General features: G+C 42.0%; 1 protein-coding gene across 2 annotated transcripts; it reads left to right on the top strand.

The window, feature by feature from the left end:
* Positions 1-3544: 3544 nt before the first annotated feature.
* Positions 3545-10917, top strand: LOC134743239 (glutamate receptor ionotropic, kainate glr-3-like). Of its 2 annotated transcripts, XM_063676649.1 has the most exons (12): positions 3545-3641; positions 4187-4344; positions 4660-4842; positions 4992-5093; positions 6670-6785; positions 7144-7311; positions 7778-8004; positions 8311-8519; positions 9529-9651; positions 9813-9961; positions 10088-10220; positions 10776-10917. In XM_063676649.1, exons 1-12 carry the CDS (start codon positions 3560-3562, stop codon positions 10884-10886), a joined length of 1761 nt encoding a protein of 586 aa, XP_063532719.1. In that variant the 5' UTR covers positions 3545-3559; the 3' UTR covers positions 10887-10917. The 2 variants fall into 2 exon arrangements, with proteins under 2 accessions (XP_063532719.1, XP_063532726.1); XM_063676656.1 differs by lacking the exons at positions 3545-3641; positions 4187-4344 and adding an exon at positions 4438-4457.
* The last annotated feature ends 965 nt before the right edge of the window (positions 10918-11882 follow it).

The raw sequence follows: 11882 nt of genomic DNA on the forward strand, positions 1-11882 counted from the left end.
GCGATAGGTAGGTAATATTAATTTTAACTTATTAAAAGTTCAGTGTAGTTAGTTAGTACCTATATAGTTTATTATTATTTACAACGATGGGACTTAATCGCGTAAAATAAGTATTAAACCCACCTCCGACGTTTCGAGGACGGCGTTGTCCCCGTGGTCTCGGAGAAGACTGGCTAAAGTTGACATCAACATCTTCTAGGCGCGCGAGTTTTTCGAACTACCCGCACTTGGTCTTGTTTATTAACTTGAACGTTTTGCGCACTAGGGATGTTACCGGGTCGACACACAACACTCACAATATTCGATTCGACAACCGAGGTTGTGGCAAACAAATAAGTACGTGACATGTCATGTTTGTTCGTTGCTTGTTTAATTATCGTTGTTTTGTATGAAATTGTGCTTTCTCTTATGAAATATAGTGATGGTTAGCGTTTTGAATGCTTGAACTTTGATAAAATACTGGTGAATTGTTCTGTAATCGGCTGTAATAGCCGCTCTGAGCAAAAATATGAGATCATAACCTTTCACACGTAAATACGGTATTTTACACCTTCCTCTTAACGCAATATGTGAGAATAACATCGTAAAATTACGTTACACTCAAAGCAATGTACAATCAAACGATTTCAATAAAAATATCACAATTATTTACGCAAATTAACAAATCATTATTTGTAAAATTATCCGCCCAAATTACGTAGGTAGGTAGGAGTCTGAGGTCAGCCATTTTTAAACTTCTTCTTAATTTAGCTGCATAACAATCATGTTAGGGATACCAGATGAAAATATCATAATTTTATGGGTAATTTTGACATCGAAGTTTTTTCGTACTTCTAATTCCAAAAAATAAATAAACAAATGTTGTGAAGATTAAATGTGGTGTACATTAATTGGTGTGATTGCGATTTGTGATTTCTTTAAATTAAAACCCATAATACATTTTATTTTACGTTTTATTTACTAAACATGTTTAGTTTTGTACCACCTGCGCGAATTATAGGAGGTATTTCATTGTTTATACGCCTAAAAAGGACGGCCCATTGACATTTTATTTAACAATTTTTTAATACCGTCAAACAAGCTAACTTTGCCTCCAGGGTAATCGCCCCAACGTGATATCAAATATTGGGGTAATTTTTACCAATATGGTATCCCCACGTTTATGACGTCATCTATGTCTATCCCTTACGGGCGCACGCGTATAGCTGGTCTATGTAATGCTAGGTCTATGGCTTACACTTACTAATGACTGGGTTCCATGTGGATGAGATCTTAAAACCTTCGTCTCGATTGAAATTTCTATGTTTCTTGATTTCAATGGCTTCACGGATTTTTCTACTATAAAACCCACGATCTGTAGAAAGTATTCTAGGGTTGTGAAGCTCAATCCAGTGGTTTGGCCCTGACTCTAGTAAATGCTCAGCAACAGCAGACTTGTTCACCTGACGGTTCTTGACAGCTGCGATATGTTCCTTAACTCGCTCCGCAATGGTACGTTTCGTTTCCCCGATGTAGGAACTACCACAACTGCAATCGATCTTATAAACGCCAGGTGACTGGAACGGGATAACGTCCTTCGGTGACCTCAGGTTTCCTGCAATTTTGGATAAAGGAGTGTATACCGTCTTTATAGAGTACCTCTCAAGTACTGTGCCAACCTTATCCGTTATTCCTTTCACATAAGGTAAAAATGCCGGTTGCCTGGAGACATCAGGACGCTTCACTCTTGCTTTTCGTCTGGGTTGCCACTTTCTCACCTTATACCCGTTCCACCTAAGTACCTCCTGAATATGCGACATCTCGCTCTTTAAGAATTAAGTCCCGTCGTTGTAAATAATAATGAGTAAAAATCGTGAAAGTTTAAATCAGTGTTGACCTATATAGTTTGTCAAAGGACTATCTCATTTCAAACATAGACAGAGAGACTCATACTTCTCTTTCTTTTTTTCATCTTTGTCATACACTAGTACTAGCACCCAAAAGAAAAGGATCAGTATAGTTTTTTTTTGTTCTTATTTACTGCCAATTTGGTTTGACCAACTATAATAGATATAATTTTGACTTCAAAAATAATTTCCTCGTCAAACTGTTCTTATGCTCGTTACGGACGGAGCGATAATATATCGGCCGATATCAGCAGATACCGACAGATATCTGCAAGTATCGCTCAGCACCACACACGCAACGATACCAAAATATATTTCGCTCTCTGTCTAGCACCTACATTGTGAGAGAGACGAAGTATACCGACCGATCAAGGCATCTTAAGGCATCTGCAGATGCCTTGCGATAAGATATCAGTAGATACCAAAATACCTATATATTACAGCTTCGTGTGTGGGCTCTGTCAAATAGTGCGTAAAAGCTAGATATCGGCTAATGCCGTATCTGTCGGTATCTAGGAGGATATAACCAAACGGAGTAGCCATTCCCCTCTATTCCCCTCTGTCGAAAATAGTCGACAAATGGTCATACACAATGTATGGACTGACGTTTATCTGACATGGCTATATTTTTACGTTACGTATACATTTGACGCAAAAATTGGCAGACTTTTTTGTACAGAAAATTACAGACGTGATGAGACGTCGCGGCTCCGTTTGATTATATCCTCCTAGGTCGATATCTGCCGATAAGTTATCGCTCCGTCTGTGATGGGCTTTATACATGAAAACTTGAAAACTAATACAGTTGAACTACTCGTAGTTGGTATCTAAATGAGGCACATAAATTGTTCTGCAAATATGGAATACGACAATAATGGGCCACATTAGTTGTTAGCTATGGTAATGATCAGAATTCTGCTGCTAGTCATGTACTTACCTAGTTAATACCTAATCACATTAAGAGGAAGCTTCATATTTTGCGCAAAATTGTGCGTTAAAAATAACGCTCATTTTCAGAAATCAAATTCAAACGATTCTATAATTTAACTGAAAATAGCAAAAACACTATTTTATAGCGGTAAAAATAATTGTTTCACTGTTGCTTATTGACCGTATGTCGACCAAACTGTGTATGTCGACCAAACTGTGTTATGTCAACCAAACTAAGTAGTCAATAAAAAAAATGCTTATTGACCGAAGCGTAACGAAGGTACCATTTTGATTCGGGCATTTTGCTTTCGTATGTCCGGATCTGGGAAGAGCCCCACTTAAATATTTATTTTGTTCTGTTGTGTGTTCTGTGTTGTCTGTGTGTGTGGTGTTTGTTGTTATAGCGGCAACAGAAATACATCATCTGTGAAAATTTCAACTGTCTAGCTATCACGGTTCATGAGATACAGCTTGGTGACAGACAGACAGACAGACGGACAGAGGAGTCTTAGTAATAGAGTACCGTTTTTACCCTTTGGGTCCGGAACCCTAAAAAAAACACCGTGTATGCCCAAAAATAGCCTCATCCTGTTTTTGAAGATGGTTACTAAAGATCTGTTGTCCCGCAACGGACGTATGTCCGGAAATTATGAATCTGATCTATTAAGCGCGAACTTCGCCTTTATAACTTTTGTCGCCATGCTGCTAAAATGAGAACGTGTCAGACGTGGATCTTGGCCGGCATGGAGCTGGTGTCGTTCGCGTTGGCGTACTTCGCTGCTAAGCGACTGTCGCTCCTCACCGCCTTTCTCTGTTGGAGACCAGGTCCGATTTCCTGAAAACTTATTCGTAGCTATTTCTCGGGAGCATCCTAATTAAGGCTAAGCTAGCTAATCCCAATAAGATGTTGGCAAAAATTTAATTTTTGGTACAAGCTTTTATCGCTGACTGTACTTTTCTTTCCACAGGTAACTAATACTCATTGAGACAATTCTAACAACCCCACACACAATTAGTTGCGTTGTTTTATTACAGTTCCCATGGCCATCTCCTGTCTCCATCATCAGATCAGCTCCATGCATCATAATATTGTATTGGCATCCGATTTACATGTGTATAATATATGCAAAATTTTAGCTCAATCGGAAATCGGGAAGTGGGTAAAATTTAGCTTCCAAGATTAACCTACACCACTTAACACACATAAAAGCTTGTAATAATTGGGTGCGCTGCGCTGGTATTTTACGATTTATGAAAGTTATAATAGGAATTAGGCTTTATTGGAATTAGTCCAATTTATTTATGATGTCGCACTTTACCTAATAATAACCTACTGTGTGCCTAAATAATCTTAGTTTTCTTTGTGACAGAGGAGCTATCAGCGCTATGTCGTGATGCGCAGCGCCAAGGCATGCGGATCAGCGTTGCCGACTGGACGCGTCTACCGCCGCTCGAGCCCTATGGGACACATCGAGAAGGCATGCTGCTGGACGTGACCTGTCCCGGCGCCCCGCTCGTTCTAGAGAAGGTACATGATTTGCTTAAGTATTGCGGGCCGTGCGGCATGTGCTCGGGCCCTGTGGGACACATCAAGACGGCATGCTGCAGTAACCTTCCGGCCCCTCGATCGTTTTAGAAAAGGTATTTGTACTTAGGGCAAACTTTTGAGGTAATAAGTATAACTTACAAGGCGAGTCTTGTGATTGCTGTTTACCTAAATTTTGTAGCGTAATTTACCTACGATGCGCAAGAGCTCTCAAGAGAGGGCATTTAGCCTGATCTGGACCAAGCTTTTAAATAAGCATACTGTCGTGTATATAACACTTAAACTGTATTTATCCAGGCGTCTTTAACCCGCGCCTTCAACCTTCGCCACACCTGGCTATTGTTGCACAACGCACCGTTCAACGCATCCCTGATGGAGGCTACCCTGGGCTCGACAGTAGTGCTACCAGACGCCGACGTCGCCTGGGCAGCCAACGATCAACTGCTGGATGTATATCGGATCAAGCACGACCAAGCGCTGGTTAGTTTAGTCAATGACTTAAACAATTAAGTATGTACAAAATAAGTTTTCAAACAGAATGCTTTTGTGTTTTAGTCCAAAATAAACCACTGAACGCTAAAATACGGAAGCACTTCCGTAAACTGATAACGATAATACTGTATTTGCAGATTACTATGCAGTTGGGGTTCGACGCGGCACGTGTAGCGCTCCCCGCCGCGTCAACTAGGAGGCGACATCTTAACAACGTAAACTTGAGGAGTTCTACTATAGTAAGGATATTAAATAAATTTATTGTACGGTCGCTAAGGTATTTGAGTCTGCGATTTACCAATCGGTTCAGGCCCAAGCCTAGCTGCATAAAGTCTGATGCGCAATATGGCTTCCGGAAGGCGCGCAGTACCACAGGTAACCTATTGCATCTCATGGTCAATATAGTGCCGGCAGTGGATGCAGGAGACCAGGTGGATGTGGCATATTTCGACTTCCGGAAGGCATTCGATACCGTCGACCATGATGTTTTACTCGTGAAATTGGCAAGCGCGGGTTTCACTCCACATACTCTTACTTTCCTTGCCAGCTATATAAGTAACAGGCGCCAGTATGTGGACTGTGCTGTTCACGTGTCAGAACCATATTTCACGAGGTCTGGCGTAAGTCAGGGGAGCAATTTGGGCCCCTTAGAGTTCATTTTAATGATAAATGACCTTCCTGACGTTGTTAAAGATTCCATTTGTCTACTCTTTGCTGATGACCTCAAGCTTGTCCGCAGAGTTAATGACAGCTCTGATTGTATTAAATTACAAGAGGACATACACCGAGTGGTCAAATGGAGTCAAACGTATAGGTTAAATTTCAACGTGTCAAAGTGCGCCATTGTCTCATTCACCAGATCTCGGAATCCACTTTGCTACCAATATGTGTTAGGAGAGTCACTGATGCAGCGCGTCGGCGAAGTGAAGGACTTAGGGGTGCTGCTGAAGTCCGACCTCACCTTTCGAGACCATATTGTTTCAGTATGTAAGAAGGCTTTCCGAAATCTGGGGTTTGTAATGAGGCAGGCTCATGGGTTTAATAATATTAACGCGATACGTGTCTTGTACGAGGCAATAGTCAGGAGTCACTTGGAGGGTAATGCGGCAATCTGGAGTCCACACGAGTCAAAATATAGGTTAATGTTGGAACGCATCCAAAATAAATTTACTAGATTTATATATTTAAAATTATACGGAGTATACCCTTTTTATCCGTTAAAGTATCCTACGTTGTTCGTGTTAGGAATGGTAGGATACAATAAACTAGAAGTTAGAAGGGAGCTGGGGCTAGCTTCATATATATTTAAGTTGGTGCGGGGCAAGTTGTGCAACCCTGGAGTCCTGGCAGAGGTGCGTTTGAACGTACCAGATCGGTATGTGTGGCGGCGGCGGCGGCCGAGCCTGCTGGCCGAGCCGCTCGCTCGAACGCAACTCCTTCGCCAGGCCCCCTTTACGCGCGCAATTCGGACCCTTAATAGAGTAGCGATCGAGTTAGATTTGTTCTCTTGTTCTCTGAACGAATTCACAAGGGCTACGCTTTACGTATTGTGCTACTGTAATCTGTAAGCTAATGTATTGTACCTATTTTTTGTGTCAATTTCCATACTGTCGAATTAGGATTTCCTGTAATTGATGGTTGTGTGTATGTAAATAAATAAATAAAAAAATTATTGTTAACTAAAACGAAACTTCATCACGGGGGCTCGTGATCCCGGGGAAATATTAGCACCAGAAGACATCTTCATCCAGCAGAACATTGTATTTTTTTTAAATTTTTGCATTTGTCTAACCAATGGTTTTTTGTTTCGCTCAGATATCGCAGCCGCAATTCTTCAAGGGCTGGGATGACCTAACGGTGCGGCAAATTGACACCTTCCCCAAACTGACGTGGCCGCTCATGCACCTGCTGGCAGACGACCTACACTTCAGGTGCTACCACTGCCAGGAGTTGGCAAACTTTTTAAAAGGAGAATATTTCTGAAGCCAATTCATAGTTTCAGAATTCATAAAAAACCACCAATGCCGATTTGATGATCCTAGTCCGTTTGGTTCGCCGACCCCTGTATTTCCTTCCTCCTCTTCTTTCCATTACTTTATTAGTGTTTAATCAAGCACTAATAAAACAGTCAAGACAGGTAGGTTCACGTTTTTTTTTACCAACCCCATAATTTCTTGAGACGTACGGGATAGAGTTATATTAGCAATGATCGCCGTCAAGTAACTAACTAATAGTCGCGCCGCCATTCAAACTCACAAAATCGGACTGCTTTAAAAAATATTTGTACAGGTACAACTTGATACAAGTGGATTCATATGGCGAGAACCGGAACGGCTCCTTCACCGGCCTGGCGGGGCAGCTGCAGCGTCAGGAGATCGAAGTCGGCATCACTTCCATGTTCCTCCGGGCCGATCGCATGCAAGTTCTGCACTTCTGCTCCGAGACCGTTGAACTCAGGTCTGGTCTACTAGCATACCCTTACATTCTGCCGATAGTTTGGCCCAGGACTCTCATTTCAAACATAGAGAGAATCATACTGTCTTTGTCTTACGCTAGTACTAGCACCCAAAAGAAAGGGATGAGTATATAGTTTTCCTGGTTCTTACTGACTGACAAATTGTGTTTGCCAAACTATCGCTTTTACATATCAGACTGTGTCAAATTACGAATTACGCGAAATTATGTCATAATTACATGCCTTAGTATTTTCCTCCGTGTGGTGATGGTCGAACTATGTGGAAGTTTTTTTCTTCATAAATGGATTTTATTATATTTAACCAAAAAGTTTTTAGTGACTGCTTTTCACTCTTGTCTCAAATATCTCCTTCGGTGATCTTACTAGATAATTTGTTAAGTACTGTAAGATAATGTGATATTAAGTACATGAAACTTTATGAGAATTTATATTTAATTGTATTCACAGGGGAGCTTTCATGTTCCGGCAGCCGTCGAAATCCTCAGTCTCCAATGTGTTCCTCCTGCCGTTCAGCCGCGGAGTATGGATAGCGACGGCACTCACGCTGGTGCTGGCTGCAGCAACGCTGGCACTGCTAGCGCGGCGCCCGCACCTGCGAGCAGTCGATGCGTCGTTGGAACAGCTCTCGATAGGAGAGGCTGTCATCTTCACCGTCGGCACCGCGTGCCAGCAAGGTGCTGACATCCGCCTCACAACTCATGTCCCCCTGGTGTTCTTGTGATGGTCATTGAAAAATTAAAATTTCTCAACTGCTCATTGCGCAAGTTTTCTCTGTCTCTGAAAAGTATCAGTAGCCCACAACTTCTCTAATTGTAATTTGTATGTGCAATCTGAGGAAGGCAGTCTTCTATGTACTTGTCGTTGGTCAAAGCAACGCTTTCGTTTCTTTGGTTACCTGAAGTATACTGAATTGGCAGTAAGGCTAATTTATCATCGACTTTGACGAAATGCAGAATTGGTAATATTCTAATGTATTCCAGGGTTCCACATCGTGCCTGCACTGGCTTCAGCGCGCGTTGTGATGTTCTGCGCTCTGATGACGGCGCTGTTCGCGTTCACCTCATACTCCGCCAAGATCGTGGCCATCTTGCAGACGCCCAGTGATGCCATCCGCACCATCGATGATCTCACGAACTCCCCTATGACCATGGGAGTCCAGGAGACCACGTACAAGAGAGTTTATTTTGCTGTACGAATATTTCTAATAATCACCGTCCAATCACTCCCGAGATTAAATATATCCCGCTACGGGACAATTCAAACATCTTCACACACTTTATTCCCCTTTCTTGATACCAGGGACCGGACAACCCTTTCCGCAATAAAACTTAAACACGGCTAACATATTGAAAGACTTTCCCTTTTGATCTGCAAGCCCATTCATAACCCTACCTTTGACTAACCCTTATCGAAAAGCTAACCAAAAATAAGGCTAGCCCTTAATAAGGGTTACCCTTATCTTTAAGCGCTTTTTATAAAGGTTTTCCTTTGCGTGAAAGAGACAGGATTAGTTCATATCTACGCTAGTGTATGAAAAGGAAAGAAAATACGTGCCGCCGCCGACGATCGCTCGGATTCGAAGTAATGTGTGCTTTATGAACAAGGTAGACGACTTAAATTAGCACGCTTATATGCTAAAAGGGAAGCCCTTTATAAGGCTAACCCTTATAAGCAATACGCAAGGTGTTGGTGAGCGGATGATAAGGGTTTTGTAAGGGTATTTGGGCTACTGATTACACAAATGTGTGTACACAAATATAAGGGTTTTTAAAAGCAAAATGAAGGGTTTCGTCTGGCAAAGGGTATGGTGAGTTAAGCCTTATGCAATACCCTTATAAAACCCGGATAAGGGATAGCGGGCCGGTCCCTGCTTGATACAATAACAAAGTTTCAGTTGCGTGCATTTTGTGTTTGACCCGGTGGCAAAATTTGTTTAACCCTCGTGCCTAATAGAAACCCTCGCAACGCGCATGATTCCAGTTTCCTACTCATGACCAAAACTGGATAAATGAACACCCCGTTGAGCCTGTATCCAAAAAGCTGGTCTAGAACGACATGCCGCCGGTGCAATCGCCAGATATGGCGTGACGTTGGCCAAGTATATGCTCGAGTTAGATAGGCTCCATGGCTTCATCCACTTTTGTAATCAATTCAACGAAGCCATGTTCTGAACTACAGTTTTACCGACATGCTTGCAGGAAAGCACTCAGCCGGCGACACAGAGGCTGTACCGGCACAAGCTGTTGCCGCTCGGCGACCGAGCGTACCTCAGCGTCGTGGATGGCGTGGCAGCTATGCGTACAGGCCTTTTCGCCTTCCAGGTCTGTTTTATTTGTTTGACAAATTTCCTGTAAAACACAAAAAGTCGTGAATTATCTGGTATAAAATCAGCCATTCTTGAAACGACACAGCAAACACTAGTTTCATTAGGCGCCACAAAGCCATAAAGTACTTACACCAACTTTCTTCCGTTTGTGTTTAGGTGGAAGAACCATCCGGCTACGATATCATCAGCAAAACTTTCACAGAGCGCGAAAAGTGCGGCCTCAAGCAAATACAGGCCTTCAAGTTACCCATGGTGGCCGTGCCCATACGGAAACATTCCGGCTATAAGGAACTCTTCGCCACCAGGTCTGAACTTAACCTTTACCCTTCGCCGTTTTGCTTAATACGTTCCTGATCGTAATAGCGTAATACATAGGTACGACTAAAGTTAGGTTTATGTTAGCTATATTCGCGATGAAAACTTGCTGACAGGTTGCGATGGCAGCGCGAGACGGGGCTGATGGACCGCACGCGACGCATTTGGCTGGCGAGCAAGCCGCGCTGCGACGCCAGTTCGGGTGGCTTCGTGAGCGTTGGCATCATCGACATCTTACCTGCTTTGCATGTACGTTACTGTGGGTACAGTCAACAAAAGTAGCAGATCAAATTACGCGTCACAAGTATCTACGTATACTCTAATAACTTAACAAAAAGCAATATGTCTCAATGTTTAAACCTTGATAGATACTTTTAATGGCGAATTTTAAAAAGTATTCCACGGTGGCAGATGCTTTTGGCGCGTTGTTTCATCCGCTACTATTCATGCTGACTGCACTATTAGAGTAAGGCGGGTTTTAGTGTCACGCGGACCGTCCGTGCGGATTGCTCCACACCTGACCAATATGTATTTATTAGATTCAGAGAGTGTTTTAGAGTGGTTCGTGCGGACAGCTTTCTCATACAATTTGGCGGTGCGAAGCGATCCGCACGGACGGTCCGCGTGACACTAAAACCCGCCTAAGAAAATCGTTTGAAAATATTTGTAGTCTACTTACTCTCTAAAGTTGCGCAATTGATCACGCTGTTTTGGTGTGAGATTTGGAAAATTAAACGTCACTTAGTGTTTATATTTTCCTTCCCAAAAATGTAATTACAACAGTCCTTTGTATTTCGACGGAAGGTGCTGGCTGCAGGGATGGCAGCGTCTGTGTTGTTCCTGGTCCTCGAGCGCAGCATGGCTCGCCTAAAGTGCGGCGGCCGTCCGCGGCACCTAACGTCCTACGTGGAATAGTTCTGCTAAAGAAACTATAGTCATGGAATTGGCATATAGCAATGCAAAGAGACCAGAAATACGGTCTTGATTCTAGAATGATTGTACGTATACTTACGCCCTGTCCCCTATTTCAAGGTGACTTTCATGAAAGTTACTTAGCATTAGCACAACATTATAAAAGAACATAGTACCTTAACATTATGGCTGATTCAGAGACACCCTGCAGAAAGACAGAGCTTCAATATTTGTACGCCATATTATGGTAAAATAAGGAATGATAATGAAAACCTATTATTTTATACCCTTATTGATACCCAAATCGATGTACAGGTTAGCCGTGTGGCACACGCATACTAGAGGTCGAAACAAAATTTTTGACCCGCAGTTCCTAAAAAAATTTCGCTGGGGGGGACGGAGTAGTAAAACATTTTTTTTTGTATGAAAAAAAAAATTTTTTTTCTAAAACCTATCGAGTATGGTATCATACGAAAGGGCTTTTTGAGGCGATTCTAAAAATATATCACATCATTAAATTTCGGGCATTTTTTTTTAATTAAAACAAAAAGAATTTTCGAAACATACCCAGTTTGGGCTCCTCCAGACACGATATGGCAGATTTTTTTTGTACAATATAATATATAATCTGCAGTATAGTTCCATAAGTCTCGTGAAATAGGTATTGAAGTAGCACTGTGTCACTTGGTAAAATTGAAAAATCTAAAAAAAATTGTTAATGATATTATTTTCAAAATTGCTTTCTTGGAGTTAGACATGAGGATATCACGTATCATTTGTGGTATATTGTACAAAAAAAAGTCAGCCATATCGTGTCTGGAGGAGCTTTTTTTCCATACAAAAAAAAAATGTTTTACCAGCGAAGTTTTTTTAGGAACTGCGGGTCAAAAATTTTGTTTTGGCCTCTAGTATGTGTGTGCCAAACGGCTAACCTGTACATCGATTTGCGGTATTTTTATACGAACGGGTTAGACTATTTCCAAAGAATTCAATCTTCAG

The sequence above is a fragment of the Cydia strobilella genome, chromosome 1 (assembly GCF_947568885.1).
Source record: "Cydia strobilella chromosome 1, ilCydStro3.1, whole genome shotgun sequence".
NCBI classification, from domain to species: Eukaryota; Metazoa; Arthropoda; class Insecta; order Lepidoptera; family Tortricidae; genus Cydia; species Cydia strobilella.

What these genes read in the sequence shown, in the direction of transcription:
- LOC134743239 (XM_063676649.1), top strand. Translation starts at nt 3,560, where the DNA reads ATGGAGCTGGTGTCGTTCGCGTTGGCGTACTTCGCTGCTAAGCGACTG. An exon ending in CGGCACCGCGTGCCAGCAAG is followed by an intron (nt 8,005 to 8,310) that starts GTGCTGACATCC and finishes AATGTATTCCAG; the next exon opens with GGTTCCACATCGTGCCTGCA. An exon ending in AAGGAACTCTTCGCCACCAG is followed by an intron (nt 9,962 to 10,087) that starts GTCTGAACTTAA and finishes ACTTGCTGACAG; the next exon opens with GTTGCGATGGCAGCGCGAGA.